Consider the following 22,098-nt stretch of genomic DNA (forward strand, 5'->3'; position numbering starts at 1 on the left):
GAATGCCAGTCACATTTGTCACCTATAGTTGTGGGGATTATATTTAGATATGAACTCCATGGCACTTAGCCCAGAGCCTGGCACATTAGTAGCATTGTTTATTACCGTGATTAAGTATGTCCTATCTGATAAAAGCAAATGGCATAGGATCAATTCCATGAGACCCTGAATATGTCATTGGAACACCCGGAAACTCAATTTTCATATCTGTAAAGTGGGTATTAAAATGCTTTGTCTATTTTACAGATTTGTGGCGAGGATTGTATAAAGTATTGGATATATAATTTTGAAAAGCAGGTACCACTTCTTGAGTGCTTATGATGCACTATGCATGTTGCTAAGGGTATGAAATCACTCCCAGGGAGGGGTTACTAGTGGCTGGTCCCCCCCTTGTTTGGAGGGAAGGGATTATCTTTCTCATGGGTGAATGCACAGCCAAGCTGACCCTCCTCCTCATCTCTCCAGTTGGATTGGAGGCAGGGAGGCCATGGACTTGGTTGTCCATTTGGCCTTTTGATGGACTCATCCTGTGTGTTGAATGAATGAGAGAACAAATGAGTGAATGATGCAGAAAACAAATGCAGACTGCCACGTTTTTCCAGTCTCCAGGAGATGCAGAGGCCACGGTAAAAATCTAAGGGGTGTGGGCCCAAAGGGCGGCCTCAGAGCCAGCTTCCAGACCCCAGACCCAATGAACTCCATCCCAGCAACCTGGCATTTTACACAGGTACCCCCGACTGAGCCAGGTCTTTGGTCTCAGAGGAGAGGACGCTCATCCTGGAGGGGCAATCAAGGCGGCTTCCCGGAGGAGGCAGCCCTGGAGCCGGAAAGAGGAGGCGGGGTTTTGGAACTGGCAGTGGGCGCCGAGAGGCCAGGGGCTTGTTCACTTCCGTGCCCCAGCGCCCGCAAACGCTCCCGGCTGGCGCTCGATGCGGGCCTGCTCCACGGAGAAAACCACAAGCCCGCGGACGTGCGCGCCCCCGCAGACCTCCCGGCTGACCCGCTCCCGCCAGGCCTCCTCGGCGACGCCGCCGTCCCTCTGCCGCCAGCGCGCAGGCGCGGGGGAGCGCGCACGCGGTGACGTCACTCCGCGTCGACCCCGCCCGCGTGGTGTCGCGCGCTGACGGCATCGCCATGGAGGCCAGGGCGGGTGAGGGGCCCGGGGCAGGCGGCGCGGGCGCGGAGGGCCCACGAGGGACAGACAGAGGGCCCACGGGAAGGCGGGCGGGGGACGCGGAGGGGTGTGGTGGGGCCCGGGGTCGAGCCCGCGGCGGAATACCCAGCTAATGCGATCAGAGGAGGGCTGCCAGCTGGGCAGGTGGTGGTGTCCGTGGCTCCGTAGCATCATCACCGCTACTCCCGGGAGATCTGCCCTGCCAGGTCATTTCCGCTTTACAGCGCGGGAAACTGAGGCCCACAGTCGCTGGCAGGGGCAGGACTGGACACCAGTTTAACCGAAGCACTGGGGCCCTTCATCACTGGCCTGTTAGATGTTGCGTGAGGCCTCCATGTACCAGGCGCTGGGGAGGCTCCGCCGAGCCCCGGGCTTTGGGGAGAGGTCGCAGGGTTGCCTGGCAAAGAGCGTACCCGAGCTCACGTTGCGCCAGGGCCTGCCACTGCTGTCCTTGGTACACGCGCGGCATGTACACTGCACAGAACAATTGCTGTTAATACAGTGGGATGAGAAGGAAAAAAAACCCAAGATTTTTGGGGATGCCTGTCAAATGCCAGGACTGAGCTAGAGATGGAAGAAGAGTGAAACCCAAGCTGACCTGACTGGCAACCACAGAAAAGGGTTCAGGCATTTCGCACATTAATATATGTCGCCTTTTATTATCCTAATCATTTCCTGTGTTTTCATAACTTTCCAAGGGCAGGGACGTGCCCTTTTATTCTCTCCCTGCTCCCAATGAGCCCATTGCTTTCTAAATGGGAGTCACTCAAATGTTTGTGATTAATGGACTCTTCATTTCTTGTGTCCCACAGGGTATCCTGCACAGTGTTGGGGATATTGTAGGCCCTCTGGGTTAGTGAAAGTGATCATGTAATAGCCTTCTGATAGTTGTATCAATGGAATTGTTTCTGTTTGAAAAAAATAACAAGCAATGGGTTATTTTTTTATTTTATTTTAAAAATGGACTTTAGAGAGACATTGATTTGTTATTTCCTTTATTTATGCATTTGTTGGTTGCATTTTGTATGTGCTGTGACAGGAGAATGAATCCACAACCTTGGTATATCAGGACCATGCTCGTAAGTAACCGAGCTACCCTGCCAGGGCCTCTGGGTTCTTAAAGGAAGGTCATCTGTCTGCGATTGAGCACTCAAACAGTGCTTTCTGGGGGAGGTGGCAGCTCAGCAAGTCCTGAAGGAAGAGAAGGGGCTGGACCTGGGAGGAGGCGAAAGGAGAGGAGAGGAAATACTAAAACCTGAGAGAGAGAGAGAGAGAGAGAGAGAGAGGTGGGCAGGTGTGTGAGGCTGGGGACTAACAGTAGTTGAGCCATTTTTTGAATTTGAAGTGAGGAATGACAGGGGTCTGGCTGGGAAAGTGGGAAGGGCCTTATATGCACACTGCTCCATGAACAAACAACAGGCACCTAACAAGGATGCGGTGTCTCCCCGAGGACCTCCCTCCTAGCCCTCTCCCGCCAGGCCTGAGGACAAAAGCAGTGGAAACCTTTAGCTGTGGCCCTTAAATCTTAAAACTACACATAGAGGGTTAACAGACTGGTATAAAAAGGGCGGAGGGATGTAAAAGCATACATCAGTAACAAAAGGTGGAAAACACCTACTTACTGTCCATCAGTAGGGGACTGCTTGAGTAAATTTGGACCTGTTCATATAGTGGAATACTATGTAACTGCAAAAAACATGAAGATGCTTTTTATATGTCATATGGACTAATCTGCAAGATATTAGGTAAAAACAACAAAGTGCAAAGCAGTGTGTGTAGCTGTATAGATAGTACACTCTCTGAGGAAAAGAGAACAAGAGTGAGAACAGAAATATCTCCTGTGTGAAGCCTGAGATACCTGGGCATGAATTCACTGGAAGAAACAGGTGCACTGATTGCCTTGGGGGAAGGACCTGGTACCTGGCAGACAGTGAGGAGAGAGGCTTTTCATTTTAGATCTTTTTGTATGTTTTAAAAATCTGTTTACCAAAAAAAAGCTATTAAAATGTAATTCAAATGATTCACAGCCACGCAATTCAGAAATGTTTATGGTGAGAACCCATCTGCCAGCCCCATCCCACTGACCAGCCAGGTGACTCCCTGCTTTCTCCGGCCATGGGACTGCCCCCTTGTGTTACTTTTGAGCAGCCTCCATGAATTTAAGGGAGACTGAGGACCTGAGAAGTTAAACTTGCCCCTCCTCCCTGCCTGTGTGATGAGAGGTGCCCAGCCACACGCTCTGTGTAGAAACTAGGGTCACGGTCTGGGTGTGTTTAGTTATGGTGAGCACCATCTACGTTCTGTGAAAAGGAGAGGTCACCTTTTTGCTGCCATTGTCAGGGATGCACATCCCCTAAGCATGATGTTCATATATCCCTGCGGGTACTTTTGGGTGGCATAGGAATATTAAAGATACTCATTGATAGATGGATAGCACTCTTCTTCATTGGAAGTTATATTTGGGCACTGAATTCTGGTTTGGTAGAAGGAGTATACCAGTGAATGAGATGATCACATAAGAAACTCTCTGCTTCATAATTCACAATGCTGGCCGTATAATAAATTGTTATGAAAACAAGCCAAGTAGTAGGTAGCAAAGTGATTTGAAACAAACTTGCATACAAGATTTGGAGCAACAAAAACAAAAGTTCAGTGATCATTTTTAAATTTGTCTGTATGAAAGTGCTGGTTTATTTGTTGCCTAAAATTGCATATCCAAAGTTGGATATAGAAGAAAAAATTCCCACACTAACAAAGGGGTTGTAGTTGGTATCCCCAAATAATAACCAGTTTACAAATCACTTAGAGTTAAGGTGAGCTTACTGGATTTACAGCAAGGGTAAACTAATCATAGTTATTTCAAGACTAAATAGTGCTAACTGACAGTGTCCTGACTGAGCAGAACTTGCATCCCTGGGAATGCTGGGTAGCCTGGTTTGAGTTGCATTTTGTTCTGCTGCAGGTCAGTAGAACTGGATTAACATTGGGATTATATTGAGTTTACTCTGTTTTTGGACTTTAGCGATTTATCATGAGTGTGGAGCTCATCACTAACCGTGATTTTACGATGTAGAGATGAGAAGCCCAGGGTCTTGGTCTGTCCTACAGAGAGGGGAGGGTGCAGCTGGAGCAGGCATGCGATAGGACCTGGGGTGCATGCGCTGTGGAATTCCTTTCTGCTGTATTAACCAGTCACACCCTTGTTGGGATAGGTATTTCGAAACAGGACATTCGTGAGCAGATCTGGGACTACATGGAATCACAAAATTTAGCTGACTTTCCCCGACCTGTTCATCACAGGATTCCCAACTTCAAGGTACTGAAGCATCCCTGGAGCATTCAAAAGGGAAACCGGATATTCCTAGATGAATAGCATTAGTAATGCAGTTACCATCCTGTCTGGTGGTGGGTTCACATTCCGTGAACAGAGTGGTGGTGTGAAATCCAAACCACCAGGCTGGGGTGTTTTTGTGTTTCGAGATGTCCCTTATGTTACTTAATCTTCACCCTCAGGGCCTCTTGCCTTTCTGGACAGGGTGGGTGGGTGGTTTGGTTGGTTGTCTTGTCAAGAGGTGGTGCTCAGTCTACTGTTTACCATTTGATGTAGAGTGAAATGTTTATCCTGGCTGAAAGCATGGTGTTGTGGTGCCTTCTCACAGAATTGGCTTCCTGAGGGCAGTGGGGGCGAGGCAAGCGGAGATGGGGGCCCACCGCTGGCATCTGTGGAAAGCGGACGGCTTCACCGGTCTCTGATGGCGCTGGGCCTCAGTTTCCCAGCTGTTCAGAATAGAAGACAATCAAAGATGTCTCTTTATGGTAGTATTCATAGAAGAAGGTGCTTGAAAAAGGCAGCATACACAGCTTATACATGTTTTCAAGAGAAAAAGAGAGCATTTTTGAAAATACACTGATTGCCCTGTCAGGCCCGAAGGACTTGGCCCATCTGCTCGCCATCACCCCGTTTTGGCTAGACCCTCCCCAGCCTGGCTTCCGAGAAGCAAGTCCCTGCCAGCCCTTCTCTGGTCCTGAGCTGAGCTGCTTTCGAGGCCATCCTGGCCTGAAAAACTGTTTTTTGGGGATAGTTTTTGTTGCTACTTCTTTACTCCAGGGAGATAAATGTACATGAAATACAGCGAAAAGGTGAAAGGCACACAGAATCATAATAATCCTTCCAAAGGAAATCAACTAGGAGAGGGATGGGGTTCCCAGTTCGTGCTCTCACCTTGATTTATATGCTGTGTCTTGGCTGAGGTGGTGGTTGCACAGGTGTGTTCATTTTGTAAAAATTCATTAAGCTTACACATGATTTGTACACTTTTCCGGGTGTATGTTTTCTCTCAGCCCCTTTCTAGCCTGACTGCTTCCTTAGATGTTTCTTTGAGTGATTTACATCTTGTTTCACAATTAGTGCTTCCGCCTGCCTGGTGGGATGCTGGAGCAAACGCCCAGGCTGCAGCTGTCCCCCCGGTAATGTGCACTTGCCTTTGAACACAGGGTGCTCCTCGTGCTGCTGAGCATCTCCCACGCTTGCAGGCGTTCAAAATGGCCAGAACCATTAAAGTCAACCCTGATGCTCCCCAGAAAAATGCTCGCTTCTTCGTCCTCGACGTAAGTGCAACTCTGTCTGTTTGCCTAACCAGGGCTCTTATCTGGCTTGCCAAGGCATCAAAGACCTCGACATTTTTGCCAGAACGCAGGAAGTTAAAGTGGACCCCGATAAACCGCTGGAAGGCGTCCGGCTGCTGGCACTGCAGGTAATTCCTGGCGGCCGTGGAGGGAAGGCAGGCAGTCTCCAGGTGGCTGGTAAATGCCTGCGTCCTGTGTTTACAAGGCTGGTGCTTCTCAGTTCCTCCCACGCACGTGCCCTGGAGTTGTTTTTCTAAGACCAGTCCAAGCGTCTGTCACTTGCTTAGCAGTCAGAAGTCCTGAATGTTTTGGAAGTCAGAGAGAAAGGACGTGCAGAATGATGGCGCTGAGGCAGTCTCGGTTCTGGCGAGCTTCATCGGAGGGGAAGGTTGCAATACGTTTCTTCTGCTCCTTCTCTAATATAATACTACAGTTCTTTGAAATGGGATAACCCACGAGTAAGGAACCCCCAAAATATATAAATTAGAACAATGTTTCTTAACTACATAGTCCCCCTTTCAAGAAAATATTCTCTAGGGTTGCTTTAAATTAATGTATTAAAATTCAATAAGTATAAACCTAAAATATCCTATACATCTTAATGTTTATAGCTCTTATGCAACAATAAAGCAAAAATAAGTATATAAATTAAGCACAAACAAAACTATAAAAGCAATAACATTCAAACAACCACTAATTTTATGTAATGGGTGATGTTGTTTTGCTGAAACAAATCACTGACGGGAACGTGTGCTGAATGCCGCCGTGCAGGCCCTTGGAATCCTGCCTCGTGCTCCCAGCCCCTAGTGGTGACTCGGTTCTGCCACAGCCCCCGAGAAGCCTTGGGTATGCAGGGCACCTCTCATCACGTGGTGAAATGAAGAGCAGAAAGTAATTTTGCAGGGAATGAGGAGGGTGTAGGGGTCCTGCTCTGTTTTTTTCAACTCTCTGGCGTAGAAAATCATTGTCTTCTGTTTGCGGGTCAGCCACGGGGGGCCTCTGGTTTAGGCTCACCTGGCAGCATTCTTTTTTGTCAGCCTTATTTTCCCTGTCACTACGTCACTTTAATGAACTCGAGGTAATAATAGCTGCAGCAGCAGTGAAGGACCCACAGTGGGCAGTTATATGTGAGGCACAATTCTATCTAAACATTTTCCTATATTCATTTAATCCTACTGACAACCCTATAGGAGCAATCTGTATTCCCAGAGGACATTGAAGAAACCAGAGACGTCAGGTGTCTTGCCCACATCACATGTCAGGAATGGTGGAACCGCGATTCTGATCCACTGTGTGACCAGAGCCAGCTTTTTGCATGTGGGAGGGTTAGAGGGCTCTTTCCTGTCCGCCCTTCAGCACGAAATCAAAGGCCTTGAATGTGTTGGAGATTTTAGATTGGTCTGTGGAAGGAGTGCAGCCAGGAGACAGGATGGAACAGCTGAGTCCTCACTGTTACTTTATTTAGGGGAAATAGCCAAGCTGTATTTCAGGCACTGTGCCGGGCACAGGGACACCTGCGGTCCTTATGCTCTAGGGCTACGGACTCATCAGTGGTTTCCGGAAACTTGAGTGGGTTAAGACTCACCTAGGAAGCAGGTAAAACTGCAGGTTTTCCAGTCCCACCTGATGCAGGCAATGATGGTGCTGCACGTGACCACAGACCACACCTGGGGACACTGGCCTGTGCTTGGGGCTGCACAGCTTCCCAGGCTCAACCCCAGGCCTCGACTTGGTTTCTCTGCGTTTTAAATATACCTAGGGCTGCAGTTACGAACCTCGCTGCATGTTAGGCCCTCTGGGGAGCTGGGGAGAGCATTCGGTACCAATGTCGGCTTCAAGTCAGAGGCTCTGAGCAGGTCTGGACCTTGGGTTGAGATCCACTGAGCTGTGTGTGAGCAGCTTCCAGAAAGGAGGGAGTAACTAATCAATCTGCAGGGTACCAGAGTCATCTGGAGACTGCAAATGAAATGAACCCAAATTATTTAACACTCAAAAGGAAAATGGTATGTGGTCATCACTCTTCTCTTGTGGGTGAAAAACCTTTATTTAAATAAGCCAAACTGTGATTTTATAGGTCTTTTATTGGTCTCAGGCTGTCATCTCCTGCACAAAAACTAAAATATACTATTATTTACACAAAACTTTTTAGAAATTTTATGATTGCCTCATGGCCTACCCCTGGGTGATCTACAGAGATGCCCTCTTAGTAAAGCAGATGGCTGGGCCCACCCCCGGAGCTGCTGACCATTTCTAACAAGTACCCAGGGGTTTCCGCGGCTGCGCAGGGCCCTCACTTTGAGAAGCCCTGTGTCCTCTGGCACTCATAATCCGGAAAGAGCTGTTGACACAGATCAAAGTAAAAGATTGATTATATCAAGTGCTGACCTTTTAGCTTGTGATTTATTGAACAGCAAACTAGACATAAATGCTTGATGGAATAACATTAATAATGTAGCTCTAGCTACCAGTGTCAAATTAAAAGAGTGACTGTATGGTCCTCAATGCTGAGAACAGGGGACAGAGGAGAGTTATGGTTGGAAGTTTTATAAGAACAAACCTTTGTTTGGATTTGTGTTGTCATTTTACACCTGTAACAGTTTTCACTGGCAAGTGTAGTAGAATTAGCGAGTTTAACGAATGCTCTGCTTTCCTACTTTAATTCCAAGGCTGGTGGAGTAGAGGCTCGCGTGAAGTCAACCGCCATGCATTACTTACTTGTTTGCCAACAACTAATTTCGTGGGCACCCACCACTAACCTGCAGTTAATAGTAACTTGCTTCCACTCCTGAAACGTTAGAAACGTACGCAAGAAAGTCCCTATTTCATTTTGTAATTTATTGATTGTCTTTCTTTTAAAAGAGCCAAAAAACATTGTTGGTGCCGACACCACGACTGCGAACCGGGTTATTTAATAAGATCACACCACCCCCTGGGGCGTCTAAAGATGTCCTGAGAAAATGTGCCACCTCTCAGGTAAGTGCAAGAAGCAAGAAGCAAGTCACTCGCCGAGGAAAGAACTGTTCTCAGCTGCAACTTCCGGTGACTTAGAACACATACAGTACACCACAGAGTTTGAAATTTATTTTTAACAAAGTCAAATGAACAGCGATGTTGAAGTATTCAGCAGTCCTGTCATTAAGGGAGACAAGTAGAAAAACTGAGTACACGGGTTCCATCCATTATTGTAACTTGGTTTCTATTTTGCACCAAGCTGGCAAATTATAAATTCTGTTTAAAAAGGAAAAGAAAAACAAGTCATCTGGTACTTTGGCGCCCTCTAGTGTTAATCCTTGATGTTGTTTAGCACTCTGGAGCGTTTTATTGAATGCCAACAGAGCAACTGGGGACACGGTAGAATTTCTAAAATATGTTCAATTGGAAATGGCCTCATTAGTTCTAAATTAATGATTGCTTATATATACATATGTATGTGTGTATATGTGTGTGTGTGTGTGTGTGTAGAGATGAATCATATATATAAGAATATATATAGATATCTTATACTGTTTATAAGATTTTCTTGAATGCCTCACAATGTAGTAAAACCACAGTGTGTAAGTATTACATTAGGGTGCATTATAATGGAATTTGTCTTGTAGTTGACAGATGAAGAAATAGAATTTGGTGGTTTTTCAGACTCCTAGAGTTAGACCCAAGCCATTTGATTCTTAATCTACTGGAATAAAAAATACAGCGTTAAGATATTCCTTTTTTAAAGGGATTTTTCACTTAAGTCTAATGTATAAAAATGGAATGCTTTATTGTTACTTATTGATAACCTGTTTTATTCCAAAAGTAGATTTGATGTGGTTTACAATAATACTTCTAAAGTAAAACAATACAATATGTGTGGGAAGGGAGTAAGGGGAAACGAGGGTAGAGAACAAGAGGCAGCAAGGTTCTGGTCACCGCTGGGACATGAACCCTGTGATCCTCTGCCGTCAGCGATGTAGGCTGCAGAGCTGAGCCCATGTTTCTTAGAGCAACAGGGGATGTGATCAATTGTAAGTCACAGGTTCATGACAGTAACAGCCGTGTTTTCCTGGGATCAAGGTCCAGGTCAGACGTAGGTTTGGTGCTGGTCTGGTCCGTCACCCGAAACAGCTCCCTTGCCTCTGAAAGGGGACCACCACTCTGCTCACTGCCAGGAGTTCCCCAGGAAGCGCAGGCCGGGTGGCCCCGCACATGCACTTCTGAAAGTACAGCAGGGCCCAGCGGAAGGCCTGACCCGTTCTTGTGACTGAACTTCGGTAGGGATTGAACAGCAGAGTTTGGGCTTTTGTATGACATGAGATAATGGATCCAAAGTTATGAACCTCAAGAAAATTTGCATTTACTTTCTGGCATCAGGAAAATAATGGAAGTGGAGAGAGACACGGAAGGCCACGTGTGCATGCAGATGCAAATCTCAGTGTGGTCGTTACTCTGGCTGTAGAAATGCTGCCGCAGTGCATGTCTGCTCTAGGAGGCTCTGACAGCCTTACTTCTTAGCAGACACGTCTGGATTTGTCCCTCACCACCTCGGCCCCCTGCCACCGTCATGCCCTAAGCACCTGTCTGTCATCGTTGTCTTTGTATTTACTCTGACATATGTAACCTCCCCTATAGGCAGAAAATTGTGTTAATCTCATGATAAGTCCTTCTGCCCATCCATGACTCTTGTTATTTGAATATGACTTAGGGAAATCAAGAGACTCCTGGTCGCCCATGCTCTGTCTGGCTGGACTTAGCAGGTGAGGCTGACCGACAACGAAGAGGAATTTTGACAGTTACAACACAGAAAACCCCACACAGCTGTCTGCTCACTAAGGCTGCCAGACACTGAGCCCATTAAAATCGAGTTGGGGACAAGGGCCGTGGACATGAGGTGCCTGCCTCCACGGCCACTGTGAGATTAAGAAAGGACAGGCTTTCCCACAGTGGGAACACGGGGGCCGTTGCCTAGTTTGTTGGGAGTCCCCCAAACTGAGCACATGCACTGATCGTGTAAGTGGCTTGTCATATACTTGTAGACAGGGGACAGGGGTAAATACCATACCCAGCAATTCGCTTCTGCCCGATACTGCTCCATACATGGCCCAGTCTGACTTCCTAGACACCTGCAGCACTCGTTATCAGAACCACGACCATATCAGCTTCCCTGTTCGTTAAATATGGGCCCCCGTTAGTTAGTACACAGGGGTGTACTTTTGGTGCATTTTGGTTGAACAAGTGATATTTCAGAAGTGAGTGTGCTATACAAGAAGATGATGGCCTCCAACGTTTCATACTGAATTAATATGGCATTCATGTTTACTGACCATGTCTTATGTAGCAAATGCTTTGCCTCTGTGACATCATTTCATTGTAACACCAGCCCGACAAGTCCTGGAGTGGTGTCTCTGTCTTAAAGACGCAGGAACGGAAGCTCAAAGAGCTTCCTGCTGCCGAGGTCACTGGGCAGAGGGATCTGACCCAGTTCCGCGAGACTCCCGAGCCTGCGATCTAATCACTGTGCTCTTCTGTGTCATGGGGGAAAATGATTTGCTAAAAATCATGAAATTGCTGTCCTATGTATTTGTGCTGTCAGGTCCTCCTGGCATCTTTCCTGGGGAGGAAATCGTGGGAGATTACCCTAAAACGGTTTTCCCGAAATGCCGTTTCTGCAATGCCGTGCTTTTGGTGCAGGGCTGCCCGTGTGTTTGCTTCTCGCGGGAGCTTGATCGAGACTCGGGCTGCTCTTGCCTGCGAGGCTTGAGGCGGGGCAGCCGCTCGCGCCGGGAAAGCCTTCAGGTCCCTGTCTCTGTCCGCAGGGCGTGAGGAACCACAGCGTTCCCGTGGGCTTGGACTCCAGGGTCCTTGTGGACTTAGTTGTGGTGGGGTCCGTTGCCGTTTCTGAAAAAGGTAAGATTAAGAACAGAAACTCACAGATGCAACCACTTACCCTGCAGCTTGCTGTTCCACCAGCTCTCCGTCCGTCTGTTAGACGGTGACAGAAAGTAATTTCAGCTTTCTGGACGCATGCCTGGCTCCCAAAGCCAGTACGTCTAGGGCTCATTTTGAAGAGTTAACTCCGTCCCTCCCACTCCTGGCCCCACTCAACACTTCTACAGTATTTTCACTCTTCTCAACAGGAAAAATAAAGTGAGATAACTCTCTTCAGGTGGTGAAAGATTTTCCCTCTGTTCTTCAGTTAACTGGAACTGGAGCTGAATTTATTTGCAGTATGTCAGTAAATAGTTGGTTTTGGAGAGCCTCCAGTAAATGGAAAAACATTAAGTACTAAGCCTTGTTTTTGTTATGAAGCAGCCTCCTGGACAAGCTGGGGTACCCCGCGCCTGCCTGCGAGGCTGCTGCTTTGCTGTGCCGGCAGGTGAGGGCGCTCTGCCCAGCCACCCTCAGACTGGTTCCCAAGGGCCTCTTCCCCTTGCGCTGCTCTGCCTCGGGCCCAGCTGACGCTCTTGAAATCAGTCTGCTAGTTCTTGGTGGGGTCAGCCCATCTCAGACTTGCACTTATACAGTGTGATTTGGGGTCCCAAGAGATAAAAAAGGATACGGTCCTAAGATGCTCATCCCCAAAGCTCTCTCTGAAAATTAATTGGCTAAAGTCAAGTTCTTTTTTCAGGAGAGGTTCCCAGGAAATAGTTGGTAAGAGATGCACTAAGTTATTGAGCTTGGTCTTTTTAAATGCTTGTCTTTAATGTCTTCACCTTAAGTTGTCTTTCCCCATCTCTCTGAGCTAGTATGTGAGATGCTGTCATTCCTTTTTTTAAAAATATGTTTCTATTGATTTCTATTATTTATTTATTTTTATTAATTTTTAGAGAGAGAGGAAGGGAGAGGGAGAGAGAGATAGAAACATCGATGAGCGAGAACATCAATTGGATGCTTCCTGCATGCTCCCCACTGGAGATTTGGCCCATAACCTGGGCATGTGCCCTGACCGGGAATCAAACCGGTGACCTCTTGGTGCATGGGTCGATGCTTAACCACTGACCCACATCAGCTGGACTCTATTGATTATTTTAGAGAGAGAGGAAGGGAATGAGAGATAGAAACATCAATAAGAGAGATACATTGATTGGCTGTCTCCTGCACACCCCCTACTGGGGATCGAGCCTGCAACACGGGCATGTGCCCTGACCGGGAATCAAACCGGGACCTATCAGTCCATGGGATGATGCTCAATCCACTGAGCCACACTGGCCAGGCAAGATGTTGTAGTTCTATATTTTTTGCTTTCCCTGTGCACAGTTACAGATATTTTATCTGTGTCATCAGGGATGGGTGCACCTGAGCACACCTTTCCTGCATGCTGACCATGGGCCAGGAGCCAGGCCGGCAAGGTCGTCTCTGCCCTGCACCCACAGTGAGTGGGAGGAGCAGGCAGCAGCTGAACTGCAGGGCCATGCGCTGAGTGTCCTAAATGGGAGTTAGGATGACATCAGTGGGGTCGGAGGAGGGCCTGTGAGCCTGCAGCCTGAGTGGCAGGGCATCGTCTCAGAAGTGCTTGCATGCAGTGGTCTGCAGGTGGAGCAGGAGTGGGGGAGGAGGGACGCGTTTGTGCAGCAGGGCCCTTTGCTGGTTGGGCCCGCTTCCCTGGAGCCTTCAGGCTAGGTGATGGCATTGGGGCTACACTGTTCTGGCGATGGAAAGTTAGCAGAGACTTCTTTCAGAAGATTAGCAGGAGTTTTCTTCTTTAGCTTTGGATGTATGAAGAAGAAAAAAATGCTTTGTAACTCTCCTCACCCAGATAACCACCTGATTGAAACGACAAAACCACTGTTGCATGCCTTTGAATGGCACAGAGGGCATCACCTCTGCACGTCCTTCTTACTTTTCCCGAATCCCCACTTTCGGCAGTTTCTTGTGTCTGTGTACATGGACACCCACGCCCCATGAGATGCAGGTGTCGCGTGTATTCTGCGTGGGTTGTGTGTTCATCCTGTGTCTTCACGGGAGGGACAGCAGCACTTGCAGCGATGCGGACGACGTGTCTCCAGGGCCTCTGCTGTCAGCGCGGGCAGGCCGACCTGTTACGTGGCCCTGGCTAAGGGACAGCTAGTTATCTCCAGGGTTTGGTTTTGGCTTTTCCCTTATGAATAGCGCTAGAAAGAGCTGTTGTCTTGTCATGTGGCCTGCATGGGCCTTCGGGAACTATCCATGGGTGAGGAATTGCTGAACCGAAGGGTAGATTTTAAATCCTGATGGATGTTGCCAGATTACCCACTCGAAAGTTTGCCCACCTCGCATCCCCAGCACCATATGTCTTGCCTCTCTCCCTGCTCCCTTGTTAATAACTAGAATCGTCCAACTTGAATTTTGTCCCCATTTGATGTTATTTCATGTGCCTTTTGATTTGCATTCAGTTAGGAGTAAAGCTGAATGTTTCTCATGCTATTAATCTGCCTGTTTCTTTCTGTAGACTGTTCACACCCTTTGCTATTTTTTTATTGAATTGTCTTTCTCTTATTTCTTTGCATGCACTGCTGAAGGCTTTTAATTGCACAAGTAGCATGATTAGATCTGAATCTTAGATGCACGAGCAGTGATACTTAAACTCTCAGTGCTGGTGCTGATGCTGACGCTGATGTTAAATAGAAGTCAGAATTTCTACACTGTTATGGGCTCCTGAGTGTATAGGCTCATTTTGGGAGCCAGAGGCATTGTAATGTTTGCTGTCTTGCTGCATTCTTTCCTCCTGCTTAGTTTTAGGTAATAATCCCTTTGTTGTGCCACCATTTACAAATTTGCAAAAATAGCTAGTACTGCTCACACCATCCTCCTTCAAGAACTGGTGGGTTGAATTGGGTAGCTACAAAATAGGCTGTGCCATTCTAAAATCACATATCTCTGATTTTAGCGTTGTTATCTTCCTTTCAAGGGAAAGAGACGAAAAAGATTTTGCCTCTAGTAGGACATTGTTTTTAGTCCTTTTAAAAACAATTCTTTATTATTTTCACATGTAGTCCCACTAACATAAAGTGCACATAAATGCAAGCTTAGTTTCCTTTGGTAGCATGTGTGAAAGGTTTGACTTAATTGTGTGTTAACCACTGTACATATTCAGCGCTGCTATTCCTCTTTGAGTCCCGTAAGTCCATTTTCAGTGGGCTGCCTATGTGGTTACTGTGTTAGTTTCTGCGCCAGGGCCAGGGATATGGGTCCAAGTTTCTCCTTTCATTGTGGCATAATGAAAAATTTACTCCCGAATGATTCCCCAGGCCTTACAGAGATCCTGATTCTCTGCATTGTCTCTCAGGCTGGAGAATTGGGAAGGGAGAAGGTTATGCTGATCTCGAATATGCCATGATGGTGTCGATGGGAGCAGTGAGCCAGGGGACGCCAGTGGTCACCATCGTCCATGACTGCCAGGTGCTGCCCGTGGCCCAGGAGAGGCTCTGCCGTGCTCCACTGGGGGGAGGGAAAGGGAGAGGGAGAGCGGGAAGGGTGGGGAGAGAGAAAGACTTCACCCCTGCTGCCGTGAGCGGTGTTGGTCAGCTGGGCCGGAATTGTTGAGTGATGCGACAGCCAGGCCTCGTCTCCAGTGGGTCTGGGCCAGTGTCGTACCTACACTGAGCAGCGCACTGAGCAGCGCACCGGGCACAACTGGAGCCAGACTCCCCGTCAGCTCCTTTACCCACTTCTGTGTGACAGGTCGTCGACATACCTGAAGCGCTCCTCGAGGATCACGACCTCACCGTGGACTATATTCTCACTCCCACGAGAGTCATCACCACGGGGTGTGCGCGCCCAAAGCCAGCAGGGATCATATGGTCTAAGGTGGGTCACCACATGGCATCGAGGGCAGCCACGGCATCCGGTGGCCAGCTCTGGGCCATAGCTTAGAGGCATCTCCTCTCTTACTGTGTTCTCCATCTGGCATGGCAGCTGTCCCCAGGCTGGGGTGGCCGCATGTTAGGGTTACCGGGAACTTTTGAACAATTCCGCTCCTGAAGCCCTATCTCCAGGCCTGGGCTTGAGAGTCTAGTTGACGAACCTGTGGAATTCTGATAAGCGGCCATGTTCAAGATCTCCTTCTGCTGGACATCTAGCTGTACATGGAAGAAATGACCAGGACACTGGGGAGGGCTAATTACGTGAATTTATTGGCCAACTGGTTTATAGTGTATACTGAAGGGTAGCTGTCACTGGGAAGCTTCAAGGTATCTGTGGGTGTCTGTGGAAGGCAACACCTTTTCTGGCTTCGTACTCTTCCGAGTGTGCTTGCTCTAGAATTGTTTCACCTTAGGCATTTGGAGGGACCGCAGAGCGTGTTTCATCAGTGAATAAGCTTTAGCCTCCTGCTAGAGAGCTAGTCATTTTGGTGAGAGCTGCCATTAGAAATACTTCTGGCTTTCTGTTTATCTCTGCCAGCTGCTCAGACATGCCCCAGCATTTTAGAACGAGGGACTTGAAAGATCACCCATCCTGTCTCCTTATCTCTGGTCAAGTAAAGTGAGAACCGGAAGGAAAGCAACTTACCCCAAATTCCAAAGCCACTGTGTAGCTGAGTTAAGTTTAGAACCCAGGTCTCTTCTTTTTGGGTTGGCAGCAGATGGCTTGAGAGTCAGGTTCTGATTTATTGTGACTGAGCATGTATTTGTAGGGGACAGGCTTTTAATTTCATCATGAAAGAGAATACATATTTATAAGTGACTGACACCGATATACTTCAGTGAAGCGTGATTATAGCATATAAAAGAAAATCAAATTTGCTTTATACTATTTTTTTAGTTACAGAAGGGCGGAAATATTTTTTTTTTTAATGTTTGATTAACAAGCAAAATCTTTCATTGCACATGGCAAGTTGACAACATATAACAAATGTTCCTAATTGCCAGCCAGGAAAAACAGTAGCACCGCAGTGGCCCTGTCCCGAGTGCAGCCTGTCCGGTTGGCTCACAGAGGCCTTTCTGTGGGCTGTGGGAGCTCGGTCAACCTGAGCCGTTCCGCAGAGTGCAGCAATGGCAGGCAGCTGGCAAAACCGCCTCGAAGCCCGGAGACCTTTCCGTTTAGAACTTGGCGGGGAGTGTGGAAGAGTACAGCGACGTAAGCTTTGTCAGTCCTTTACCCCGTAAACATATTGCCCTGGAAACCAGCAGTTTTACAGAAAAGCCTGCGTCTGTGCATCTCAGTTGCTAAAGGTCCCTGTGCATGTGCCGTGTGGCGGTATATAGACTTCTGGTCGGTGCATAATGTGTGGTTAAGGCATTTTCATTTTTCTTCAGCTGATCACAGTTGGTACGTGTGCCAGCCCTGTGAAGTGTGCAGAAGAATGTATTTTTGCTTCACATGACATGTTTTAAAATGAATTTCAGCTGCCTGAGTGTAGCGCCTTGCCCCATGGGTCAGGTTTCTGCCCGAGGGAGCTCTGTGGAGCCACCGGGCAAGAACACACGGGGGCTACAGTACTTCTGGGGCGGCCACCCGGCCGACAGCTCGGGCGTGGGTCTGCCCGGGGGCCTGCCGGGCCCCGCTGCTGCCGCCTGGAGTGGGCTGCACTGAGTTCTTCCATCTCGGCGTCGTCATGCTTCTCCAATGACACATGCCGCCTGGAGTGGGCTGCACTGAGTTCTTCCATCTCGGCATCGTCGCGCTGCTCCGCTGACACATGCCGCCTGGAGCGGGCCGCACTGAGTTCTTCCATCTCGGCATCGTCGCGCTGCTCCGCTGACACGTGCCGCCTGGAGCGGGCTGCACTGAGTTCTTCCATCTAGGCGTCGTCGCGCTGCTCCGCTGACACATGCCGCCTGGAGCGGGCTGCACTGAGTTCTTCCATCTCGGCGTCGTCGCGCTGCTCCGCTGACACGTGCCGCCTGGAGCGGGCTGCACTGAGTTCTTCCATCTCGGCGTCGTCGTGCTGCTCCGCTGACACGTGCCGCCTGGAGCGGGCTGCACTGAGTTCTTCCATCTAGGTGTCATCGCGCTGCTCCGCTGACACGTGCAGCTTCCGATCTGGTCGTTCTTTCAAAATACCAGATGTAGGAACCTAAGGATCGAATTATAACTCGTTTACATCGCTTTTTAAATACTCTGGAAGAACACAAGAATCTGAACTCTTTAGGAAGGTAGAGTGGGGGAATGGGAAGAAGTTGGGTTGGCTGGACTTAGATGATTTTGGGGGGACCCAGAACCTCTAGGGTACAGGCCTTTGAGTTTAATCCCCTTTGGATGAATCGGTTAGGAAGAATTGCAGAGGGACAGTGGGTGAAAGAAAAGTCCCTCCGGTTAGGAAAGAGCAGTCACACCTTGTGGGTGCATGCGTGTCAGGTGGTTCCTTTTCCTTGAGCATGGGCGGCATCAGAGCAAGTCCTTGTGGGGAACACCCTTCCGTGGCACACAGCTGAGGGTCTGTGCCATTGTGAAGACCACGTGGACAGCGAGTGCCGCCCACAGAGGGCTCCGGCCCGCAGGAAGGCTTCACTGGGGTGGGGAGTCTTGTGCACTTAGGACTAGGCACTGAATGAAGACTGCAGGCCGGCCCTTGGCTGTTCTTAGGTGTTTGTGTTTCTTTAACTCTTCCTCTGATTCGTGTATTTTTAACCCAGGGCCTGTGCACTTTTTGTGGTTCGGAAGTCCATGAACACACATTGGAAAATTGTACACAGAACTGTGGGGGAGTCCGAGGGAGGGAACCCCAACTTCTCTCAAAGGTCCCTGACACCCTGCCAAAGATAAGAACCATCACTCTAAGTTACATATGATTCTAAATATAACGAGAACACTGATGCTAGTTACACTATTTATTTCTGCCCTGGCCGGGTAACTCAGGTGGTTAGAGCATCGTCGATTTGCCAAGGTTGCAGGTTTTTTTGTTTTTTTTTTTTTATCCTCACCCGAGGACATTTTTGCAATTTTTGTACAGATAGAGTGGGAGGGAGAGAGAGAGAGAGAAACATCGACGTGAAAGGGACACATCGAGTGGCTGCCACCCACACGACCGACCAGGGCCGGGGACAAACTGCAACCGAAGTACGTGCCCTTAGCGGGAACCGAACCCGGGTCTCTCCAGACCGCAGGCCAACGCTCTAACCGCTGAGTCAAACCGGCCAGGGCAAGGTTGCAGGTTTGATCCCCAGTCAGGGCACATCTCTCTCTCTCTTTCCTTCTTTCCCTGCCTCCCTCCCTCCCTCTCCCTTTCTTTCTTTCAAAACTAAAATCAATCAATAAAATTAAAAAGAAGCAATTTATTTTTGTGCAAGAATGCACCTATTTGTAGGCTGGTCCTCTGACGTGCCTGGCATGCCCACGTCTGGGGGAAGCTCGTGTCTGGACCATTGCTTGCCTCTTTGTAATGAATCATTTACAATCTTCATGCCCAAAAGAAAGACAGAAAGCATCATTAAAGAATAAGGATCATCGAAAGGACTAAAGAGTGTTTTCTGATTTTTTTCTGCCTCCTGGATTCCTGTGATAATATGAGACCAGTTCTGCCCCGGACTCAGCTGTCCAGGCTCAGCCGGACCTGAAGGGCAGCCCCAGGGGCACTGCCCCACCAGGACAGGGCGGAGCCAGCAGTCTCCCACTGCAGGCCGGAGAGAGGCAGTGCCAGCCTGTCCAGGCAGGCTCCATGGTTGAGCCTCACTCACTGGGACACCTACCGCTTCCTTTGTGGGAGGTTTCGGGAGATAGTTGTTCATTGATTAGGCCAAAGAGCCAAAGATGTCTTTTGTATAGAAGTCCTGTTCATCAAGACAGTGTGTGTGTGGTATTTGTTATTTTAGATTCATCGCTAGAACTGTTTTAAAGGTAGTGTTCTATTTCAGATTTGCCTTGGCTCCATGTTTCAGTGACACAGTTCTCTGGGAACTGCTCCTTCCGTGGAGAGGAGGAGGAGGAGATCCCTGTGGCCTGTTAAAGTTCTCATCCTGCCCCATGGTATAGGTCAAGGGGAGGGGACAGGTGTGGAGGCAGAAAACCCCATTATCCTGGGGAGCCCCCAGGGAGGTGCCATTTGTGAGCCTGTAACCCTCACACTAGGACCTTAGCTGCTCCCCCTCCATGTAGGAGGCCTTCGGTTCCCCGCTCTCTGGGCCGCTCGGAGACTAGAGAAAGCTGCCCGTTCTTGCCAGCTGCCATGGCCTGTCTGAAGCTGGGGGTGGGGGACCCGCATCACAGAGGGCCAGGTGGGACCATGCACATCTCTTCACTGCTGCACGTGGCTTGACGCACAGGTAAGGGTGGTGGCTGAGAGCAGTGGGGCAGAGGCCCCTGTGGGACTGTCGTTTCTCCTCCCTCGTGACCGAGCTGTGGTTCCTTGTGGACACCCTGAGAATGGCTGGAACTGCTTTACTCTTTCAGATCAGCTGTGAGATGATGGGGAGAATCCCAATACTCAGAAGCCTCCGCTCCCGAGAGAAGCAGGCTGGGAAAGATGTCACCCTTCAGGATGAGCACCAGCACCTTCCAGAACCGCACAGCCAGCACACAGCTCCGCCAGGCACTGTGAGAAGACCCCGCGACCCACCCCCGCAGGAGTCAGGTCCCGTGCAGGCGGGGGATGTGCCCTCTAACACTGTTTACGTTGGGAACCTTCCCCGGGACACCCGAGTGAGCGAGCTGAAGAGAGCCCTCAGAGGACGGGGCGCAGCCCCCCTGCGGCTCACCTGGCAGGGGCTGCAGCACAGGGCCTTCCTCCATTACCAGGATCCAGCCGCAGCCCAGCAGGCCGTCTCCTGTTTGCAGGGCTTACACCTGGGTGCCAACACCTTGAGCGTGGCGCTGGCCAGGCAGCAGACGGCCAGTGACCTGGTGGGCAGCTGTGCTAGAGAGCCACACCCAGACCATTGCCCGACCATCTGAGTGGTGACATGGGGGACTTCGGAGGCCTGCGCAGCAGGACGGGACAGAGCTGATGCTACAGGAGCTGCCCTGACGGTCCTTTCTGGGAAGTCACAGCCTTCAGCTCCTGCGTGATTGAAAACTACTTGAAGTCAACCAGTAGTGCCCTTCCTGCATTTGGGAGGCTGAGGGCTCCATGTGTTCAGTTCTGGTTTATCACAGTCCCTTGGCTTGTTGGATGGCATAGCCATGCTGGTTTCTCTGCAGAGACGGCAATTGAGAGGGTGTAAGAGACCAAGCGAGAATAAACCAGTAGGAGTAAATGGTAACAGTGATTTAGGAGAGTGTGTGTCTGGATTCAAGGGGAGTGGGAGATTGAGAGGATGCTGCCTGGACGGGTCCTGGCGGGGACCAAATGCAGGAGCCCAGGGAGGCAGACCAGAAAGCACGTCCGTGCCCCAGGACCCTGGCCCGGCGCTTCCAGACGGGAAAAGCAGTGTTCAAATTGGATTAGCCAAGTACTTCAGCCCCCTGTGTACAAATCACTTGTCTCAACTCTGTCCCGGTGTCGGAAATGGAGAGCTGACATGACGTGGACCCTGGGCTAAGTGGTCTCCCCTCTGCCCCCTCCTTACCTTTCTAGCCTTTCCTCCCTCTGGGCTTGGCTCCCCTGGCCAGCTGGGCCTGCACACAGCAGGGAGCGCGTCTCGGGAGTGTCCTGCAGGCCCACGTCATAGGCAGTCCTGCAGATGCGCGCACGCTCGCGTCTGCCCAGCGCCTTGTGTTCTCCGAGTTTTCTCCTCCAGGTCCTTGTTCCTAAAAAACTAGCTGGATTTTGGCTGAACTATGCTTTCTAAACAGAAGCGCTTTTGCAGTTGATCCTGGGCACAACGTCAAAATAAGCATTTAAGTGGAGATTATTTTTTCAAATGTACATGCATTGGAAATTTTATTTTTTCAACGAAGGATCTTACTGAGTGTATTTTAAGTATGTTATTATGCCTCAAGAGGCCAGGCCTCGCATGAACTTTCAAGAAAATGTTCTCAAGGTACTCCGTTTCCCTTGGAAAAAGCATTTTCTTACTGGTTTTACAATGAAGATACTGTGGAGACTTTGGAAAGAAAATCTATCCTGTTGACCTTAAATAGACAGATAGTTCTCTAACAAAATGGGTTTATTCAGGAACAAGAAAGAGTTGCAATCCGGGACATGTGGTCTAATGGCAAACCATGTGAAACAAAGGAGAAGAATATTTTATGGACTTGCGAGGAGCTGTTGTAAAGGAAGAGTCCATTGGAGGAAACTGGAAGTTCGAAGTGTAGTGACTTTTCATTGGCTGAGCTGTTACTGGGCCAGAAGGCATCTCTCCTTCCTCCTGCTGAGGCACACAGGTAGAACCAAGCCCTGCCAGAGATGCAGGTGGGTCCTTCCTGTGGGGGTCAGTAGTGTGCCTAGAGTGACACGGGTATGACATCTCTCTTCTGGCCTCTGGACTCCACTTTCAATGAAGCTTCTGTCATTTTCACCATTCTTA

The 22,098-nt window shown here is 49.1% G+C and overlaps 1 protein-coding gene across 3 annotated transcripts; it reads left to right on the forward strand.

Moving 5' to 3' along the window:
• The first annotated feature begins 1,115 nt into the window (after positions 1 to 1,115).
• Positions 1,116 to 20,901, forward strand: MTHFSD (methenyltetrahydrofolate synthetase domain containing). 3 transcript variants are annotated; one of them, XM_036275940.1, is made up of 8 exons: positions 1,116 to 1,150; positions 4,387 to 4,490; positions 5,669 to 5,782; positions 8,660 to 8,773; positions 11,593 to 11,683; positions 15,042 to 15,154; positions 15,437 to 15,562; positions 20,084 to 20,901. In XM_036275940.1, the coding sequence occupies exons 1-8, from the start codon at positions 1,135 to 1,137 to the stop codon at positions 20,582 to 20,584; spliced, it is 1,179 nt and encodes a 392-aa protein (XP_036131833.1). In that variant the 5' UTR covers positions 1,116 to 1,134; the 3' UTR covers positions 20,585 to 20,901. The 3 variants fall into 3 exon arrangements, with proteins under 3 accessions (XP_036131833.1, XP_036131832.1, XP_036131835.1); XM_036275939.1 differs by lacking the exon at positions 5,669 to 5,782 and adding an exon at positions 5,815 to 5,928 and having other exon boundaries at positions 20,084 to 20,885; XM_036275942.1 differs by lacking the exons at positions 1,116 to 1,150; positions 5,669 to 5,782 and adding exons at positions 2,181 to 2,253; positions 5,815 to 5,928 and having other exon boundaries at positions 20,084 to 20,885.
• The last annotated feature ends 1,197 nt before the right edge of the window (positions 20,902 to 22,098 follow it).

Source organism: Molossus molossus, unplaced genomic scaffold (genome assembly GCF_014108415.1).
Source record: "Molossus molossus isolate mMolMol1 unplaced genomic scaffold, mMolMol1.p scaffold_m16_p_21, whole genome shotgun sequence".
Classification (NCBI taxonomy): Eukaryota; Metazoa; Chordata; class Mammalia; order Chiroptera; family Molossidae; genus Molossus; species Molossus molossus.

Bases quoted from the DNA above. Each gene is read 5' to 3' on its own strand.
- MTHFSD (XM_036275940.1), top strand. The intron at 4,491-5,668 runs GTACTGAAGCAT...CTTTGAACACAG, and splicing joins ACAGGATTCCCAACTTCAAG to GGTGCTCCTCGTGCTGCTGA. The intron at 15,155-15,436 runs GTGCTGCCCGTG...TCTGTGTGACAG, and splicing joins CCATCGTCCATGACTGCCAG to GTCGTCGACATACCTGAAGC.